Source organism: Ictidomys tridecemlineatus, chromosome 9, assembly GCF_052094955.1.
Source record: "Ictidomys tridecemlineatus isolate mIctTri1 chromosome 9, mIctTri1.hap1, whole genome shotgun sequence".
NCBI classification, from domain to species: Eukaryota; Metazoa; Chordata; class Mammalia; order Rodentia; family Sciuridae; genus Ictidomys; species Ictidomys tridecemlineatus.
In genome coordinates, this window is record NC_135485.1 from 58,998,239 (window position 1) to 59,020,941 (window position 22,703).

General features: G+C 34.0%; 1 protein-coding gene across 2 annotated transcripts in view; it reads right to left on the reverse strand.

Moving 5' to 3' along the window:
* Cnot6l (CCR4-NOT transcription complex subunit 6 like) overlaps positions 1–22,703 on the reverse strand; it is a 101,591-nt gene that overhangs the window by 69,537 nt on the left and 9,351 nt on the right. The window contains exons 2-3 of one of the 2 annotated variants that reach the window (XM_078021443.1): positions 3,234–3,355; positions 373–559 (exon numbers count right to left, since the gene is read on the reverse strand). In XM_078021443.1, coding sequence (XP_077877569.1) covers positions 373–559; positions 3,234–3,345 — 299 coding nt within the window. In that variant the 5' untranslated portion in view covers positions 3,346–3,355. Of the gene's footprint in view, positions 1–372; positions 560–3,233; positions 3,356–22,703 lie in introns of those variants that run through there. The other variant, XM_013363744.4, reaches the window with a different exon arrangement.

Consider the following 22,703-nt stretch of genomic DNA (forward strand, 5'->3'; position numbering starts at 1 on the left):
GTCTGTATTTCATTGAAGTGATTTTGACAAAGGAAGAAAATTTCTTTAGACAAAGGAAGAAAAAGAAATGTCTAATGGAGACCAAATCAAGCACTGTATTTAAAATTCAATCTTCACAAAGATGTAGAAATCCCACTATAAAATGAGTAACATCCAGGGCTGGGGTTGTGGCTCAGCAGTAGAGCGCTCGCCTAGCACATGCATGGGCCTGGGTTGGATCCTCAGCACCACATTAAAAAATAAATAAATAAAGGTATTGTGTCCAACTACAAATAAAAAATAAATATTTCAAAAAATGAGTAATATCCCATATTTTTATTTGGCAAATTTAGAATTTTATATAGTAAGTCACATCTGTAAGCATTTCCTCACCTGAGAGACACCATGTTTCCTAGTTCTGCTGGTAAACTTCTGAGTTTATTGGATGACAGATCCAGGTAAACCAGATTATGAAGCTTGGCAATATCAGGTGGAATGCGACTAAGGAAATTGTCATTTAGGTGCAATGCCGTCAAGTGTGTCAATGACCAAAGTGATGTACTTAAGCTCCGCACTCTACCTGAAAGGCAAAATATTGATGCATAAAACTCCAGGCCCAAGAAAAAGGTTAAGTCACAAGGACTAAAATATGACAGCAGGGGCTGGGGCTGTAGCTCCATGGCAGAGCACTTGCTTAGCATGCGTGAGGCACTGGATTCAATCCCTAGCACCACATCAAAATAAACAAATAAAATAAGCTAGGCACAGTGACACACACTGTAATATCAGCAGCTCAGGAGGATGAGGCAGGAGGATTGTGAGTTCAAAGCCAGCCACAGCAAGAGAGAGGCACTAAGCAACTCAGTGAGACCCTGTCTCTAAGTAAGTTACAAAATAGGACTGGGGATGTGGCTTAGTGGTCAAGTGCCCCTGAGCTCAATCCCTGGTACCAAAAATAAATAAATAAATGAAGGCATGCTGTCCATCTACAACTACAAAAAAAAAATTTTAATTTTAAAAAAAAAGTGATAGCAGCAGCTGCCTACAAATATTTTATCTTTGACATTTTAATTTTGTGTTTAAGGTCAAATAATTGCTTCTAAACATACCCAACCATACTTTAATTTCTCATCACTTTCACCCAATAATCCCTCCTTCCCATAGACCTTCCATGTATTCAGTGAGTTATGGCAAGATGTAGATTCCCTTGGAGTAAGATCTCATGGAAAAAACGAAGCTAACTGAACAAGTGGTAGAAGAATCTTGACTTTTTTTTTTTTTTTAAAGTCTGACTCCGTACTAAAGTTTTTCTCACATACTCCATGATAATTTTTACTGCAAGGTTTGTCCATTTCAAAGATCTGGATTAGTCTACAAACTTTAAAACAAGAATAAACTACTATATAATTTAGAATGAACTTTAGATCAGCCATCAGAAAAACCACTGTATTCCCAAAGGAACCTTCTTCTGATCTTGCAATTAGAGATTAAGAACTCTGGTTTAAGATTTTTTGCATTAAGTGCAACATCCTCAAGAAAATAGTTCCACATCTAGCTTTATCAATCAGCAACTGATACCTAGAATAGAACATACACTAGATCATAAGACCTGGCTCAGAGTTCTGCTTTTTATCATTTATTAGCTACATAAGTCCAGACAAATCATTTGGCCTCAGTTCATATAAGATGAAATGCTGTCTTACCTATCATGCCTACAGTAAGTATTAATTGTACAAAATAATGTATTTGAAGGCTCCTTTACAAAAGTAAAGTGATATTTTAATTATATATCATTTTTCATTATAATTCTCAAAGGGGAAATATTATTTCATATAGCTATTGAGGAGTAGATTCACTTTTAACTTCTATCCAGGTTCTTTCTACCACAGGTTCTTTCCAGCTATCTATAATCAAACTTATAATGTCAACTAAAATTTTGCATTTTAATTGTTAAACAAAGTTTTCAAGTGAAGAGACTCTAGGTATTTCAATTCTACCCAGGGTTTAACCAAGTGTTTCTCCATACAGAAATTCTGTTCCTCGGGGGACTTTGACAATGTCTAGAAACATTTGTGGTTTTCATAACTAAAAGAGTACTACTGGTTTCTAATAGGTAGACATCAGAGATGCTACTAAGCATCTTACAATGCATACAACGACCCTCTACCACAAGAAATTATCAGGTCCAAAAGGTCAATATGCCAAGATTGACAAACCCTGGATTAACCTAATAGAATCTGAAGGATTTGCTCATGTATATTCTTTTGACTGCCAATCTGTCATCCACCCAGTTACCTTTTAGCTACATGTATGAGTTATTCTTGCCATGCTTGCCACTGATATTATGATGTGAGTTTAACTCTTCCAAACAAAAGCCTACTGGGAAAAATCACATCCCATATAATCTGCACTATAGCAGTTAAGAAAAGAAAAACATTTCTTACAATCTATTTTTTACTTTGTAATAATTTTAGAATTACACAAAAGTTACCAAAATAATACAGGGAGTCATATCTCTTAATCCTCATTTTAGAATCTTACATTACTATGGTGAACTTGGCAAAACCAGGAAACCAACATTGGTATATTACTGTTAACTAAAATCTAGACTTTATTTGCATTTCAACAGTTTTTACACCTTTTTGTTCCAGAATTCAACTCCAGCTACTATTTTGTATTTAGTCATCATATCTCCTTAATTATGGCAGTTTTTCATTCTTTTCTTGTTTTTCATAACCTTGATAATTTTGAGGCTTAGTATTGGGTATTTTGTAGAATATACTTCAGTTTGAGTTAGTCTGATGTTATATTCTATTTTAACAAATCCCAAACATTTATTGAGGTCTTGTAACACAGTAATCATGTATTTGTTAGGATAGCTTCAATTCAAACCTTCAAAGAAGGTTTCCTTCTTTGCCAACATTTAAGTGACAGGAGGATGGCAAAGATTTTAATTTGCCAAAATTACTCTGAAAGAATCAAACAAAATCTATTATATCACAAAACCTGGTTTTACTTAGAATCTGAACTTCCAATAATCCTCAATTCCAGATGGTAACTCTTACTCAAGGTAATTAATCTCAAAGAAAGGGTGGGAACAAAGATACTTAGTAACAGATTAAAAAAAAAAAAAAACTAGTACCTTGGCATTCTTGTATACTTTCAATTAGTCCACCTAATTAAAATCAAAATAGCAATACCTTTATTCATTTGTACTAGTATATCTCAAATAAAATGCTTCAGAATCCACTCACCCGAGATTTCTAATTCTGCCCAGTGAGATTTTTTCCCATTGGCTACCTCCTCCGCTGACATGATGGTATAAATTCTGCGAGGATCTGGAGGATCATATTTTTCCTTTGGCATCCCTATTAGTCTGTGAAAAAAAAAAAAAAAAGATCATCAATAATTACTATAGTCTTCTAGAGAAAATGAGATGGAAAGTTTTCTTTTTCTCTCCCATTGCCAGACTACTAAGTCTTTTTATACTAAAAATTCTCATTTGAGGAAAACTTATCATCTAAGCATGCTAGACTCTTGTAGGAAAACATTAAAAGACACCTAAAGTAAAATGCAAACAAGCAATGACTCTAGACTTCAAAGAGATTCTTAATTCCTTCCCCTTCATTTAGATGCACTGCTTTCCTAGATAGCCTGACCTTACAAATAGTGTCCTAAATATATTACTCTAAAAGAATCAGGCAATTCTCTTATTTCTTTCAGTGATATTTCAGATATCAGATCAGTACATGACACCCCCCCTTGACCAGAGAATAGTTCAAACGCATTCTATGCTTATGAGAAAAGCAGACTTTTCTGTCCTGATCATAAATAAAAAAGAATATATAGCCCAGACTGCTGAGGGCAATCCTTCAACAAAGAGAAGGAACACCAGCTGGAGAAAATGGTTTTAGAAAACAGAGAAAGCTGCACACTTCAGTGAATTACACCTATGGTAATCCCAAAAAAGCCAGTATCTATTTCCCTTCTAAGGTAATTTGAGTTATGGTTTCTGATACTTTCTCTCAAAAGCATTGTAATTTGACAGTCTTAATTTATATCTGTTCTTCTAAGGTAATTACTAATATCACTCTTTCTTTACTTTCAAAGGTTTCCAATTGGATAAGTTACATGGCCACCTTGATCAAAATTAGTATTATGCAGTCTTTTTCATAATCACAACACAATCATCAATGATGACCAACTACTCCACTATTCAAATGTGACACATACAAAGTAAATGGCAAACGGCCCATAAGTAACCTATTCAAGAAGTCCAATATAAAAATAACTGCTTTGGCAAAAGGAAGAAAATAAATTCACTTCAGATCTAACAAAGTATAGCAAATAATACAAAGTTCTGTGCCTAATTAAACTGCTGCATATCATCTGCAATTGCCATGTATTTGTAGTTGGTTCCTCTTTTATATTTTCACACACACAACCCTAAACCAAGTGTCCGAATTGGGACTATTTCTAAGTAAAATTTAAATTTAATATTCTGAATGGAAGACTTTGATGTCTAAAATTTGTTACACGTAGAGAATACAGAAAATACTATTACATTATGAATTTTAGCAGTTTTTTTCCTAGTTTTCTGAAGAATGACAATGATATTTTGATGAGGATTTTTGGTGAATAAGTATATCACTTTTGGTTATGGTCATTTTAACAATATTAATTCTGCCTACCCATGAACATGTGAAGTCATTTCATTTTCTAGAGTTGTTCTCAGTGTCCTTCAGTGTTCTATGATTTTCACTGTAGAGATCTTGTTACATTTATTCCTAGGTATTTTATTTTTGAGGTTCTTGTGAATAGGATTGTTTTCCTGATTTCTTTTTCAGTGAATCCATTATTGGTATGTTGGAAAATTATTGATTTTTGTATGTTGAGTTTGTATTTTGCTACTTTTCTGAATTTATTATTTCTAACAGTCTTAAGGTGGAGCTTTCTAGATTCCAAATGTAGGATCAAATTATCTGCCAACAGTAATAATTTGACTTTTTCCTTTCCTGTTTATATCCCTTCCTATTTGTATTTCCTTCCCTTGCCTAATTACCCTGGCTAGAATTTCTAGTACTATACTGAATAGGCATCATGAGAGGAGACATCCTCATCTTACTTCTGATTTTAGAGGAAATGCTTTCTATTCTTCTCCATTCACCATGATATTGGCTTTCAATTTGTCATATATAGACTTTCTGATGTTGAGGCAAGTTCCTTCTATTCCTAGTTTCCTCCATAGTTTTATCATGCAGAATATTATTGAAGTGGAAATGTGATGATTTTGTCCTTAATTCTATTCATATAGAGAATTACATTTATTTATTTTAATTACATTTATTGACATGTATGTTGAACCATCCTTGCATTCCTGGAATGAAACTAATTTGGTCATGATATACAATCTTCTTAGTATGTTCTTGAATATGTATGACTAATGTTTTATTAATGGTTTTTACATGTAATGCTTTCAGGGATATTGGTCTGTAGTTTAACTCATTAATGTGTCCTTATCTGGTTTGGTATCAGGGTGAGACTGGCTTCACAAAACAAATTTGTAAGTGTTCCAACTCTTTCATGGAATAATCTGAAGAGCACTAACATTAGTTCTTCCTTACAGACCTGGTTAGAATTTAGCTGAGTATCCATCTGGTCCCAGGTTTTAGAAGGCTTTTTATTGCTGCTTCAATCTCATTGCTTATTATTGATCACTTTAGGTTTTCTAAATTCCTCTTGGTTCAACTTTGATAGGTTATGTGTCTAGGAATGTATGCATTTCTTCTAGATTTTCCAATTTATTGGAATATAAATTCTCAGAGTAATCCCTAAGGATCCCCCTAGATTTCTGTGATATCTGTGGTAATATCTCCTTTTTCATCTCTAATTTTATCAAATTGGGTCTGTTCTCCATTTCTTTTGGTTAGTTTGGCTAAGGATTTTTTAAACTGTTTATTTTACCAAAGAACTAACTCTTTGTTTCACTGATCTTTTGTATTTTTTTAATTCTCTATTTCATTTCAGATTGGTCTTAATTATTCCCCTCCTTCTACTGGTTTTGAAATTGGTTGTCTCTTGTTTGTCTAGGGATTTAAGATCAATCAATAGATTGTTTATTTGGGGTCCATCAGATTTTCTTATGTAGGCACTCACAGCTATAAACTTTCCTCTTAGAACTGCTTTCATAGTGTCCCAAAGTTTCTGGTATGTTGTGTCACTATTCTGGTTTGATTCCAATATCTTTTAAATGTCTCCCCTGACTACTTCTATGACTCATTCATCAATCAAAATGATATTGTTCAATCCCCATGTGTTTATATAGATTCTGTAGTTTTTCTTGATGTTGACTGATAACTTCATTCCATTTTAATATGGTAAGATGCAAGGAATTATATCAGTTTTTTAATATTTGCTAAGAGTTGCTTTGTAGCCTAATATGGTCTGTTTAGATAAGAAAAATATGATCTACTTTGAACAAGGTTTCATGAGCAGCTGAGACGAAAGTGAATTCAGTTATTGTTGGAGGAAATACTCAAAAGATGTCTATTAAATCCATTTAATTAATAATTTGGGTTTTGAAGATTATTTACAGAGTTTAGAGTAGATGACCTATCTACTAGAGAGAAAGGTATATTGAAATACTCTATTATTATACTGGAGTCAAGTCTGCAAGTCAAGTAGGGTCTAAAAACCAAAATAATATTAATAAGGACATATTTAGAGTCAGAAATCTCTCTTGGATTTGATTAAAATGCCAATAGAAACACAAGCCTTAATCCTTTAAAACGAATTTATGTAAGTTAAAACATTTTTCATTTGGGTTAATTCAATAATTTAGTAGCGACTATAGTTCTGATGATCACTATTGCCTCAAACATGAGGTTTTCAACTGTAGTATTAAAAATTAGAGGATTCAAATGCAGAGAATTAACATTATTTTTCCACCAGGTTCTCAGTATTTCTCAACATTTCACCTTGTAGGCATATTACAGAACCCTATTTCAAAATAACAAAATGTATCATTTAAATGATAAACAATCATTTCAAATGCACCTAGCAAATCACACTGCCTACTGTAGATTCATACTGACAAAATTAAAGATTTAGCTGCACATGGTAGCAAACGCCTATAATCACAGTAACTTGGGAGGCTGAGGGAGGAGGACTGCAAGTTTGAGGCCAACCTCAGCAACTTAGTGAGGCCCTAAGCAACTTAGCAAGACAGTGTCTCAAAGTAAAAAATAAAAAGGGTTGGGGATGTAGCTCTTGGGTAAAACACCACTGGGTTCAATCACCAATACCCACAATTAAAAAGACTAAAAATTGATAGACTTCAAAAACTAGTTTACACTCCAAGATAAAGAAAAATTTAATTATCAATTTCATTCCACTTCCCTTCAATGGGTTCTGAATGAGACTGCTCTTTCATTACCTATTTAGTTAAAGTCTACGGATGATAAATAAGTACAAACATACAAAAAAGAACTTCATTCCGAGTTTTCCCAACATCTGCAGCTTCTGTGACTACTCTAACAAAATAAAAACCTATATTTTATGATGGTAAAGTCACTCAGTCATTAGGAGGAAAACAGCTCTTAGACTTTTGGAGTTTAACATTTATTCAAGAAATATTTATTGCACAGCTACCACCATCATATACTATATTGAGGAGTAGGGCTTCAAAGTGAACAAAATGGACAATTGTATAGTCCTCAGGAAGCATATACCACTTTTGGTGAACAAGATGGACAATCGTGTAGTCCTCAGGAAGCATATACCACTTTCACGGTATTACTTGAAAAAGAAAGTTATATAATATTTTACATTTAAATAATTGTATTCTTATAAAGAAGGGTAATGGTGATGAAAAACAGATAACATGTAGAATACTCAAGGACAGGTGGAAAGAGTAGAGTTCCCAGGACAATAACAAATTTTAAATGGTCTATATTGGGGAATGAGACTAAGATAACTAAATTAAACACATAACAGTATATTTAACTTAGATGAAGATGTTGCTGGTTATTATATAACTTTACAAAAGTAATCCAGAAGTAATTTTATGTGAATGAGAGATAACTACAGAAATCTTCAGGATCTGAAAAGGGGTGAAGGAGTGGTCTATTTGTCATGGAGGGAGAAAGGAGAAAGGTAATGGCTCAGTGGTTGAGTGCCCCTGAGTTCAATGCCTAGTAGCCAAAATAAAAGTTCTACAAGAAAACAATGACTTGCATTAGGCAAAGATTTCTTAAAAGTATAACAAAAAGCATGATCTAAAAAACTAGATTTCATAAACATCTAAAACTTCTACTTGAACAATTAATGAGAGGTCATAATATTGAGAATATATCCAAAACACATCTGAGAAACACATAAGAATATATAAAGAACTTGCAAAAAAAAAAAAAAAAATACCAAGGAGCTATAACTCAGTATTAAGAGTGCTCGGCTAGTACGTGGAAGGCCCTGCATTTGATCCCCAGCATCAAGGGATAAAAATTCACACAAGATTTGAAAAGACTCTTCACCAAAGAAGACACATGGGCAGCAAATAAGCACGTGGAATAACATTCAAACATTAGGCATCAGGGAAATGTAACTCAAAACCACAGTGAAATACCATCACACACCTATTAAAACTGACAAACCAGGGACAGTATTACATGCCTATAATCCCCAACATCCAATGCTGACAAAGATTTGGCATGTGCACATGTGTGCATGCACACACATACCACACTCACATACACACACACACACACACACACACACACACACACACACACACACAGCTGAGTCCTAAAGAATGAAAAGGAATCAGAATTTCCCTCATGGAAACGTTGGCGAATGAGGTAGAGATAGACAAGGCAAAAACAAAAAAAGGCACCAAGATAATATACAACATGAAAAGAGGAACAAGTGTAGTATTTCAGGATTGCTTAAAGTATCACTGGAGCCAGCAGAGGGTATTGTATTGGTAAGCAAAGTACAGATAGAGAAAGCTTTAAAAATCTGTTTATTCCTGACTCTTTGCTATTGATCATTTTATTAATATGAAAAACTTTCACCCATAAAAGTTTAATAATAAACATGAAACTACCATTCCTAGAGTCACCTTCCTTCATTCCATTTTACTTCTGCTCAACAGTGTTTCTTCTAGTAGAAATCAAAATGGGTCTATATCCTTTACTGCTTCAGTTGTCACATTCTTAAAGAAATTACAGCTGGACATTGTAGCACATACCTATAATTCCCAGGACTCCACAGGTTAAGGCAGGAGGATCTCAAGTTCAAGGCCAGCCTGGGCAATTTAACAAGACTGTCTCAAAAACTTTTAATTAAAAAAAAAAAAAGTTGCAACATATTAAATTTTGATTTAATTTATTATGATTTCCTCCCCTCTTTTTTGGGGGGGGGGGATTACTGCGGATTAAACCAAAGTCACTTTACCACTGAGCTACATCCCCAGCCCTCTTTATTTTGAGACAAGGTCTCACTAAATTGCTTAGAGCCTCATAAATTGCTAAGGCTGGTCTCAAACTTGCAATTCTCTTGGCTCAGCCTTCCTAATTGCTGGGATTATAAGTAACCACATCATGCCATGCCCAGCTTCTCTTATTACTTTTAAGTCTAGAAGACCAACATATTAAATATGTTTAAAGCATTCACCTATTTTTTTAGTTGTAAATGGACACAATACTTTACTTCATTTATTAATCTTTATATGGTGCTGAAACTCAAACCCAATGCCTCACACATGCTAGGCAAGCACTCTACCACTGAGCCATATCCCCAGTCCCACATTCATCTGTTTTTGTGGTGCAAATACTCCCACATACATTTGTGACTTGTGGACAAGGGTAGACCAAGTTGTAGAATGCTTGTCTAAATATTCAAGGCCTTAAGTTTGATCCCCATTACAGAGGAGAAAGAATGAATGAATGAATGAATGAGAGAAAAAACAGAGGGAGGGAGGGAGGAAATGAGGGAGGGAAGGAAGACTGTCCCACACAATGGCATTTTGAGGTTTGTATCTTTTTATGGCTTGATAGCTCATGGAAGATTTCAAGCTGCCAAGGAAATATCCATGAATAAGGAGCTACAAGAAAACAGCGAGCAGCCTGACATTACATTGTATTTTAAATGTAAATAATTTGAAAAACACAGATAATAAATAATTAAGCAGTGAAACTTTGTTTCTAATATTTAATTTTGTTTATATCATTTTACTACTTTTAATTTTCAATAGATTGCTTAATAACTAGCTTGTAAAGTTCCTGAAAATGAACCAGTACAACTCAAGCATATGACTGCAAATACATGAAATCTTGCCTTTTCCCTTCCTATAAATCCTAAATCTCATAAAGTCAATTCTGCTTCACTGGAAAAAAAAGAAAAACACTGACTTTTTCTGTGCTATTGCTAAGTTTATTTACTCATTTACTATACTTCCAAGAATGTTCATTTATTAACAAGACCTAGAAGTTGTTTTATAAAAATGTATACATCTATCATATGAGGACAGAATTAAAATTTTATAAATAGAAGGAAAGAGAAGATCATGTGGTCCAACAGTTCCCAAACTCTTGGTTACAGCCTTTACAGAAAAAAAATTACTAGCAATTCTACATAAACTCTTCCATGAAGCCGAAGTATTACCCTAATACGAAAACCAGATCAATGCTGTATAAGAAAATTACATACCTCACAGAAGCAGATGCAAAATTATTTTCAGAATTCTGGCAAATAAAATCTAGCAACACATTTTTTTAAAAAATGACAAATCATACCAAATGATAATTATTCCAGGGATGCAAGATTGGTTTACCATTTTTTAAAAATCAATATATAATTCACCTATCAGAGTTGTTTTTTTTTTTAAAAAAATATGATCTCAGTATATCATGAAAAGCACTTGGCAAATCTAACAATCAATTCCTATTTTAAAAGAAAAACTTTCTGAGAATCGTGGCACATACCTATAAGTCCAGCTACTCAGGAGGCTGAGGAAGGAGGATTCTGAGTTCAAAGACAGAATGGGCAACTTGGTGCGAGCTCCATTTCAAAAATGGAGGGGTGAGGATGGTGATAATGGTTCAGTGGTTATGATAATAGTTCAGTGGTTGAGCACTTGCCTAGCATGCTACAAGGCCCTGGGTTTAATTTCAGGCATGGCAAAAAGAAAGAAAAATTGTCATTTAAAAAAATAAAGGGAATGTACTTATTCTCATAAATGGTACTAATGAAAAAACTTCATGATAGAATTTTGAAGGTTTTCCTCCTAAAATTAAAAAAAAAAGGGGGGGCTGGGAATGTGGCTCAAGCGGTAGCGCGCTCGCCTGGCATGCGTGCGGCCCAGGTTCGATCCTCCAGCACCACATACAAACAAAGATGTTGTGTCCGCCAATAACTAAAAACTAAATAAATATCTTATTTAAAAAAAAAAAAAAGCAAGCATGCCTCCTTTAAATTTTATTAGACCTTGTACCAGAAGTTCCAAATTATGAACAAAAAATTTATCAGGTATTTTATCAAAGAAGATATATGGATGGCAAAGAAGCACATGATAAAATGTTCAATGTCACAGGACAAATAAAATTCAACTATAATAAAATACTACCACATTCCTATTTTAAAAAATTGAGAATATGGAGCAAGTAGAACTCTCATATACTATCGAGTGCAAAATAGTACAACCTTGGAAAACCATTTAGCAGTTTATTAAAAACTTAAGCATGTATCTACCATTTGACCCAGGTACCATCCCCACCCCAACAAAAGAAAAAAACATGAGCTTGGCACAGTGGTGCACTTGAATCACGCAGCTAGGAAAGCTGAGGCAGGAGGATCACAAGTTCGAAACCAACCTCAGCAACTAAGAGACCTTAAGCAACTGAGAAAGACCCTATCCCAAAATAAAAATTAAAAAAAAAAATTTAAAGGGGGAGTATGAGCAGGGGATGTGGCTCAATAGTCAAGCACCCATGGGTTCAATCACCGGTACCAAAAAAAAAAAAGTAAAAAAAGAAAAAGAAAACATGTTCACCCCAATGATTTAAACATACATGTTCTTAGCAATTTTATTCTAAAAGCCAAAAAACAGAAACAACCCAAATATATAACAAAAGGCTAATACATAAATAGTGACAAGTCCTTATAATGAATTCAGCAATTTAAAAAAATGAACTATTGACACACATGGCCACATGGATAAATTTCAAAATAATTGTGCTGAATGAAAGAAAACAGACATTTTTGGAAATTTCAGCAAACTGTTTTTTTAAAAACTGATGTAGAAGCCGGAAAGCCAAGAAGTAGAAGACCTACATATTAAACTGGCAATTCAATTGTTTGTATTTGTAAGTACAGCTCAGAAGCTCAGAAAACCCAAAGACACAGGAGGGAAATTAACAGGATAGATGACAATATGTCTAGAGACCCAAATCCTATTATTATCACACCCTAAATACCCTAAATCCATAACCTGGAGCATACAGTAATCAAAGAGTTCATTTTTCTGACATATGAACAACAAACATTATACACCAATTACAGTGAAGCTTACTATTCAACAGATTTAGTAATAACACAAAGGAAACCATGTTGCCATTACCCTAAGAATTCTAACACAGTTTTCTTCATTTCCTCCTTCAGTAACTAATATAGACACGGAAAAATATAAATCAGAAAAATAGTTTGATGTTTTTATTTTTTATTTGTACCTCGTCCTCCAAAATCTGTCAGCCAAACTCCAAAATAGCTCAAATTCCTCTCAGAAGAGCAGTTGTTACATAGGTAGTACAGAAAATTAAGAAGAACAGTCTCCACCCTACTATGTACTCAAGATGTTACTGTAGTCAAAACAGATATATTCAATACATACTGGCATATGTTCAAGGATCAACATGCAAAGTTATATGTTTGTTCTCCAGCATTCTCCTTAATATATTGATAATCAAAGGTCACTCTAAAAGACGACTGCAATTTCTCCTTTGAATCCCTCTTTTCCAACTAAAGTTAAAGGGCAGCGACAACACAGAAGAGTAACTCGTCTATTTACAAGGTTGCCCAGACTTTAAAAATAGAAAAGTTTACTACAAGTTCTCTCTTGAAACTGTTAATTAATAACAAGTATTGCTGGATGAGGTGGCGCAATCCAGTAATCCTAGCAGCTCAGAAGGCTGAAGCAGGATGATCACAAGTTCAAAGCAAGCCTCGGCAACTTAGCGAAAATCTGCCCCTAAATAAAATACAAAAAAGGCTGGGGATGTGGCTCAATGGTTAAGCAGCCCTGGGTTCAATCCCCAGTACACTCCCTCACAAAAAAAAAAAAAAAAAAAAAAAAACCTACCACCCAAAGAAAAGTATTCTAAATCAACTGGCAATCCAATGAGAAGCTCTCCTTCCCCCTTTTCAGTGCTAAGGATCAAACCCAGGGCCTCACTCACATAGGTAAGTACTCTATCACTGAGCTACATCCCCAGCCCTGGCTGTATAAGCTGAAAGATGAATAAACAACAATCCCATAGAACAGACTGTTTCTTCAAACCCATCAGAAATGAAAACATCTTTGCTGCTATAAACAAAGTCAAAAATAAATTATGTTCAGACATAAACTGAGACAAGCTGCAAGGACACCTATAAAAGAATCACACATCATCTAAAGAAGTCACATTATTTAAAAAAAAAAAAGCAAGAATATCATGAATATGAGAGTTCTTTCCTCAAAGCAACAATCCACTAGACAAATTAAATTCAGTCCACCATATTTAAATGGGGGAAAAAAAACTTGAAGTAACCCTACAGACAACATGTCATCTTTTTTCCTTTTCCCAGCTTCCAATCTCAGGCTTTGCTCTATAGTGGTATATAAAAATCAATGACTTAATATTCCACAAACATAATATTTGTTTATATAAGCAATCACCTGTATGACTGAACTATATCCAAAAAATAAACAATAATTTAAGATATTGTTTGGCTTTAACTACTAGAAACTAAACCTAGGGCTGAGGTTGTGGCTCAGTGGTAGAGCACTTGCCTAGGATGTGTGAGGCAATGGGTTCGATCCTCAGCACCACATATAAATAAATGAATAAAAATAAAGACATTTTTAAAAGAAAACTAAACCTGACAGTATGAAAAATACAGGTTTAATGAACTCTTTTCAAAACAAATAACTTTTTGAATTACTTTAGCTTCTCTTTGAAAAAAATATATTTTAGGTTAAAATGTGAACACAAAATTTTGAAAATATGAATGTCTGAAAGTAACAATTATAACCATCCTATATTTTTGACCTGAACCAAATAATACATGCTCCAGTATCACATGAACACAATAAAATATACATATAAAGAGACATTAAAAGTAATATTACTATTCTGAGAACCAAGGTTTAAAGATAAAAGCCCTATCTAAATCTACAAATCTCATCTAGGCGTGGTGGCATACACCTGTAATTTCAGCAACTCAAGAGGCTGAGATAAGAAGATCACAAGTTCAGGCCACCCTCAGCAACTTTATAAGACCCTAGAAAACCTAGGAGACACTCTGTCTCAAAATAAAAAATAAAAAGAGTTGGGGTGGCTCTGAGGTTAAGTACCTCTGAGTTCAATCCCTAGTACCAAAACCAATTAATTAATCTACCAGCCTCCATTAAAAATGGTAAGAATAGGGTTGGGGTTGTGACTCAGTGACAGAGGGCTTGCCTGGCACATATGAGGCACTGGGTTCAGGCCTCAGGACCACATAAAAAAATACATAAACATAATTTAAAATAAATATTTTTTTAAATGGTAAGAATAAAACAGGAAAAGCTTGTAGTAACCAACTGTCCAGGGTAAAAAATAAGCACAAAGAAAAGCTCCATCAAGGAAAGGCTTCCAAACAATGTCAACAATTTCTTCTTTTTTTTTTTTAGTTGTTGATGGACCTTTATTTTAATTTATTTATCTGTGGTGCTGAGAATCGAACCTAGTGCCTCACACATGCTAGGCAAGCACTTTACCACTAAGCTAACACCTTAGCCCTGTCAACATCTTAATTATCAAAAAATTCAAAAGAATGGTAGGTCCAATGCTGACTCACATTGATCCCAAACAGACAGCATTAAACAAAGCACTAACCATTAATTTTTTGGCATGAACAAATGTCTACTGCAAAGTGTCCACTCTATTCATATAAATGACTGCCAAGAAGGTAATGCTTTGTAACTAGCGGAAAAGGTTTGAAGGAAGGGGGGTCAACTTTAAAATAGTTCCTAAAATAGTTCTTTTAAAAAAGGATAAAGAACATGAGAAGTTACAAAGACTTTGAGTCGAGCTTGGTTCCAGGAAAAGGATACTTTGGCCCTTATGTGAAAGCAAAATCCTGCCACTGAAAAATACAGATACTCAGACTTTGTCAAGGAAGAGCATCACTTCCCAAAAAGGTAACAGTCTTTCACTTATTTTTTTTTTAATGGCAGGTAGATACTATGCAAAAGCAACAAAGCATACTAAATAAATACGTTTGTCTTTCAAATTTCAGTCCTACAGCTGAAATGACAAATTCATCAAAGATCAATGAGGACGAAAATTTCCTGTTTTGTTCCTCACTAATACAGAATTTCCTTCTTTGTGTTTTGAAGCTAACAAAATAATGATGGTGTATATACAACATACTAGGAATAAAAAGCAGTTACAGAAAGTCAATAGAATTTGATATCTGGTTTTGAAACCTCATTATGTATGGTCTATGTCCATTATTACTACAATTGGAAAAAAGCTTTAATTACTTTTAATTTTAAAAAATTTTATTTTGAAATTACTTTGTCAAAAGACAAAAGAGGGAAACATAATATTTTAAAGATCTTTATCCAAAACCTATGACAGAACTGTTTTCCCTGCCCTAAAACTGTAGGAGAAAAATGTAAACAGTGATTTTCATAAATATTTATCTATTTCCCACCTCTTTCCAAAATGTATTTAAAATTACTTTCCACAAAGAAAATATAACACTGTTTACAAATCACTGTAATTTAATAAAGAATATATGTAAATTTCATAAAAGAACCACTAAAATTTGAATGAAGCAACTCTTAACCAGGTTGACAATTAACTGTGAAGTGTTACAAATACTATAATTTGTAACTTACAGTAAAAATAATCCAAATTTGTGTACAATTTTTATATACAATATAAATACACCGTGTGTTAGTATTATTATTCCTATCCTCCAACATTCTAACAATGAGGAAAAGGTTACAGCTATTTCTGAAATATAATAAATAATGGTAGATACATGTAACATACGCACACAACCTTTATGTATGTTGTATGCATTTATTTAGTGTTCATCCTAAATAACTAAATATGACTAAATATGACTCATGCTATTGAAAAATATTATTAAACATAAATGGCTTTATAATTACTAAGTGAAGTTTCAATCTCCTTTTCAGTCATAACTCATCCTATGAGTTTATCCAATTTTGAAAACTGAGGACCATACTCCCATTTCTTGAAACTTTCCACTCTCCTATCTTCTGGACCAGATTTTAAGTAAGGAAGACAGAGTTTATGAGTGAGAGAGAGAAGAAAACATTCAGCATGTGCCCAGATAGTATGTTACACAATCTGCATATTTAATTTCACAAAAATGATGAAATATATTTTACAAATGAGGAAGTTGGGATATGCAGAAATTTATGAAACATCCAACACCTGACAGGTAATAAGTGACTAGGCTGGAATTTGAACACAGGTCAATTCCAACTACAAAATGTACACTTTCACTAAGCCATGCCAAGTCTAATTTTAGACATTCCTAAAAGAATGGCAGAATATAATTTTACAGTCTTGGGAGTACAGAAAACTCTTTTAAGCAAGGCAAAGACCACAAAAAGACAGGTTAAATATTAAAAAATTTAATATCTATAAGGCAAAAAGCAAAGTCAAAATGAAGTCAAAAGATAAACAGGAAAGGGAAAAATATCTGCAATATTCATAATATACAATAAGGTTAGGTTTGGGCTAGGGATGTGGCTCAAGCGGTAGCGCGCTCGCCTGACATGCGTGCGGCCCGGGTTCGATCCTCAGCACCACATACCAACAAAGATGTTGTGTCCGCCAAGAACTAAACAATAAAACATTAAAAATTCTCTCTCTCTCTCCTCTCTCACTCTCCCTTTAAAAAAAAAAATAAATAAGGTTAGGTTTTTAAAATTTAAATAGCTCTTACAAATCAATAAAAAAGAAGCTATCAACACTCCTAATAGACAAATTTGGAGTAAAGGTAATGATCAGATAGATAATTCACAAAAGAATAAATCTGTGGAGCGAAAAATCCCACTATTAGCAAAACATACTACAAATTTTAAAATATGATTTTTATTATCGGAATGGCAAAGATTAATCTGTGGTTTTGGAGAAACAGGCATCTATTACACAACTGGTGCCAATATAATTTTATATAACATTTGTAAAGGGCAGTCTGACAAGATGTATCAGAATTTTAAATGTGTACTTATTTTAATCTAACAAGTCCACTTCTAGAAATGTATTTTTTAAATGTGTGCAAAATGCCCATCACAGTTGCACATATCTGTAATTTAGGAAGACCCCATCTTGAAATTAAATTAAGTTGAACACAGAATTACTATACGATCAACAATTCCATTCACACACACACACACAAGAAAAATGGGAAAAGTGTCCATAAAAACATGTATATAAATGTTCACAGCAAAATTATTTACAATAACCAAAAATAACCATATACATATGTATATACTGTATTTTATTCAGCCATAAAAGGGAATTAAGTAATATTACATGTTACAACATGGATTAATCTTGAAAATATTGTGCTAATTTAAAGAAGTCAGACATAAAAATCACATATTGTATAATTCTTTATTTGGTACTAGAGATTAAACCCAAGGGTACTTTACCACTGAGCTATATCCCAAACCCTTTTTATTTTGAGAGAAGGTCTTGCTAAGTTGCTGAGGGCCTCAGTTAACTGCTGAGGCTAGCCTGGAACTTGCATTCCTCCTGCCTCAGCCTCCTGAATGATTGTGATTACAGACATGCACCACCATAATCGGTTTGTGTAATTCTACTCATAATAAATGCCTCAAATAGGCAAACTCATAGGAACAAAAAACTCATAGTTGGTAGATGCCAGCAGACAGGGGAATTGGAACTGATATTAGATATGAAGTTTCTTTTGGGAATGGTGGAAATGTTATGGAATTTGCTACTGGTGGTGTTCACAATAATGATCATGCTAAAATCACTGAAGTATATACTTTAAAATGGTTAATTTTATGTTTTGTAATGTGTATCATAATTATTTTTCAGTGCTGGCAACTAAACCCAGGGCCTCATGCATAATACACAAGTACTCTACCAATGAGCCATATCCACACCCCTTTTCTATTTTATTTACCTTGGTAGGCCTCAAACTTGGGAACTTCCTGCCTCTGCCTGCATTTACCTAGGATTACATGTGTGTACCACCATTTTCAATTTTTTTTTAATTCTATACATCTTTTTTAAAATATGAAGTACATTTATTAATGGAAAAAATGATTGTGATAAGTTTTAATGACAAAAGCAAGTAAAAAACATTACACATAGTATGCTTCTATCTATACAATGCTCATGTGGCAGTACAGCTCAGAAACAGGTCATATTACGTTTCTAATAGTCTTGATCACCATGAGGTAAAATAACCAGGAAAGTATGCTCTTCAGTATCATTTTAGGGTTTTTTTGTTTTGTTTTGTTTTTTTTAACTAAGAGCACAAATTACTTCCAAAGCCAGACATGAAGCAATAAAAACAACAAAATTACACAAAATAGAGTAAAACAAGGAGACGATACAAGCAAAAATTATGAAGCTAGTATGCATAAATATCTCAGAAAACCTGTGAATTTGTATAGGAAGAAAATTACTTCACAGGGCTGGGGATGTGGCTCAAGCAGTAGCGCGCTCGCCTGGCATGCGTGCGGCCCGGGTTCGATCCTCAGCACCATATACCAACAAAGATGTTGTGTCCGCTGAGAACTAAAAAATAAATATTAAAATTTCTCTCTCTCTCTCTCTCTCTCTCTCTCTCTCTCTCTCTCTCTCTCCTCTCTCCTCTCTCACTCTCTCTTTAAAAAAATAAATTACTTCACTGTTTTCACTAACTTCTACCTAAAATGTAGTACCTCTTTCACACAGATATGGACAACCTACCATAGTAGATTTAGCCACACCTGTGACACATTTTCATTTCACATTATAATTGTAACTGAAATTTCAAAATAGCATCTAAATGCATCATTACTTCAAAATTAGGATAAGTCATTAGACTCACTGCTAGATCTTGTTATTTAAATACTTTAATTTAAATAAAGAAGCACATATCACTGTATCAAAATTCATTTTTATGTATTTCGATATCTATTACAGGTTCCTTTTCAATCCCATTTATGTTTTCATTCATTTAAGATTATTATTCTAGAAAGGATCCACAGCCTTCTCCCAGACTGCCCATGGAATTCACAATAACAAAGATTTAGAACCCGAATGAGAGGCAGGAAGGAAAGCCAATCATGAAGATATTCAAATTATCAAGCATAAAGAAGGACCTAAATTCAGGTAATAATAAAAATCACTCAAACAGAAATCACACCAATTTGTCTAACACAAACTTCATAATATATTTTTAGCTAAACTGTCTCTTCCTTGTTATCTCAATTATCTCATGTCTTCTTCATACAGAATCATCAATGTCACTTAAAAGTTTTCTTTCCATTCTAGCCAACATAAACGTATTTCTTATCACTTTTAACTCTTTAAAAATGTCTTTCCTCCTAGTATTCCCATCTCCCCAACTGATTCTGTTACCTCAACCAGATAAATCTTCTTTAAAAATTAAAAAAAAAATCAATTGCAGGCACTGGAGATACAACCCAGTGATAGCGTGACTGTCTAGAATGTGCAAAGCTCTGTTCAATCCTTACCACCACAATAAATAAATAAACACATTTCAAACAGCCACCAACTGGATCAAAATCATTCACTGGCTCCCAATGTCTTTAATAATACTGGTAATTATGAGATTTCAGAGCCACAATCCTACTAAAAATACAAATGAATGGGTTAATGAATAGCTTATAAATATATAAAGCAAAATATTTATGTTCTTTTAGATGTAAATGGGCACAAGATCTTTATTTTTATGTGGTGCTAAGGATTGAACCCAGTGCCTCTCACATGCTAGGCAAATGCTTTACCACTGAGCTACAATCCCAATCCTAAAGCAAAATATTACAACATAAAACTTGAATATAAATAAGAGACCCCAGTTTATGAATTTCAAGAACATATAGAAGATTTCATAGAGTTGTAATCTTTCGACCAATGATGGAAGGACAAAATTAAAATTCCTTATGTAAGAATTCAAACTCCTCCATAATCATGCTTTGATTTGCCTTATATTAGCCTCATGTTTCCACTCAAGCACTGGAAGTTAGCCAGAAATTTACTTTCCCACTCACCTTGAATCTGAATTCATCTTTCTGTAACTATATTTCTTGACCTAATTTTCAGTTTACAGTGCCATTTGATTGTTTACTTGTTATATTAAGCCCCTATTATATGTGTCAAACATTTGAATTATAAAGGTCAAGGATACATAATCTTGTACCCTTAAAAATCTCAGTCTGGTCAGGCATAGTGGTATACGCCTATAATCCCAACTACTTAGGAGACTGAGGCAGGTGGATTAGAGGCAGCTCTGGGCAACTTAGTGAGGCCCTGTCTCAAAATACAATTAAAAAAAAAAAAGTGGGTACGGTCATACAGTTCAGCGGTAACAATGTTTGCCTAGCAAGCACACAACCCAGGGTTCAATTCCCAGTATTGAAAATTTTTAAAAATCTCACAGTCTAACAGAAAAAAACAAGATATAAACCAGGTAAATACAAGACAATGTGGTAAATTTCATAAAAGAGGAACGCACAGGATGCTAAAGGAGCACAGAGGAAAATCATAAAGCAAAGACTGGAAATGTCAGGTAAGGTTTCCTAGAATAGGGAGCACCTGAGGTGAATTACTGAAGTAAGTCAGTGAGGTCATTAAGTACAAGGAATCACCAGATGTGGTGGCACACACCTGTAATCCTAGCAGCTCAGTAGTCTTAGCCAGGAGAATCACAAGTTCAAAGCCAACCTTAGAAACTTAGCAAAACCCCAAGCAACTTAGCAAGACCCTATCTCAAATAAAAGGGCAGGGGATATGGCACAGTGATTAAGCATCCCTGGGTTCAATACCCCCATACCAAAATAAATAAATAAAGAACAAGATATTGTAGCCACATATAAAGCATAGACCAAACAAAAAAATGATTTGCTATGGCTACGCCAAGGAATATGTGAGGAAAGAGTTTTAAAATGAATAAAGATTACTATTGTTATTTACAAATAATTATAAAGTTATTTATAATAATAAAATTGAAGAGATGTCGAGCTCAGTGACACACACCTGTAATCCCAGCGGTTCAGGAGGCTGAGGCAGAAGAATCCAGAGTTCAAAACCAGCCTCAGCAAAAGCGAGGTGCTAAGCAAACTCAGCGAGACTCTGTCTCTAAGTAAAATACCAAATAGGGCTGGGGATGTGATTCAGGGATCGAGTGCCCCTGAGTTCAATCCCTGGTATCCCCAAAAATAAAACTTAAAAAACTGAAGAGGTGGGGCTGGGGATGTGGCTCAATCGGTAGCGCGCTCGCCTAGTGTGTGTGCGACCCGGGTTCGATCCTCAGCACCACATACAAACGAAGATGTTGTGTCCGCCGAGAACTAAATAAAATGTTAAAATTCTCTCTCTCTCTCTCTCTCTCTCTGTCCCCCCCTCTCTCTCTCACTCTCTTTAAAAAAAAATTAAAAATTTAAAAAAATTTTAAAAAAACTGAAGAGATAAGCAAAAATCAAGATCATTACAAGCCTTATTTAAAATGTTATAAAATCCGCATCATATTCTAAAAAAGTAGTAGGAAGCAACAGGATATACTAGAATGTACACAGGTTTAAGAATTGCAATGACCTAATTCTGAATCTTTCACTTACTATTTGACATTCATAAAATTTGCTAAGCATCCTCAACTGTAAAACATGGATTATTAATATCAATTTTAACAGGATTGTAACAAGAAGAAACCACTTATTTCATGTAAATCTCCTAGCTCAGGGATTAGCAAACTGTTTATAATCTCATTTAACAGCAGTTTATGACTTTCATGTTTTTAAATGATTGTTTAAAAAGAAAAAAAAATCACAACAAAGTTCTTTTTGTAGTGGAGGTAAACTGGAGATTTAACCCCGGGGTGCTTAACCACTGAGATATACCCCTGGTCCTTTTTATTTTTTTACTTTTTATTTTTTGAGACAGGGTTTCACTAAGTTGCTGAGGCTGGTTTTGAGACTTGTGACCCTCCTACCTAAACCTCTCAAGTCACTGGGAAAACAGGCATGTGCTTCCACACCTGGCACAACGAAGATGTGACCCCAAAAGCTAAAATATTTACATCTGTTTCTTTACAGAAAGTTTACTGACTCCTACCCTAGCACATAATATATTTGAAAATAACTATCATTACTACTGAAGTATTTTAAGTAGGGAATTTAAGTAATATGCAACAAATTTTACAAGTATTTTTCTGGTGATGTGTATATACAAAGTAACAAT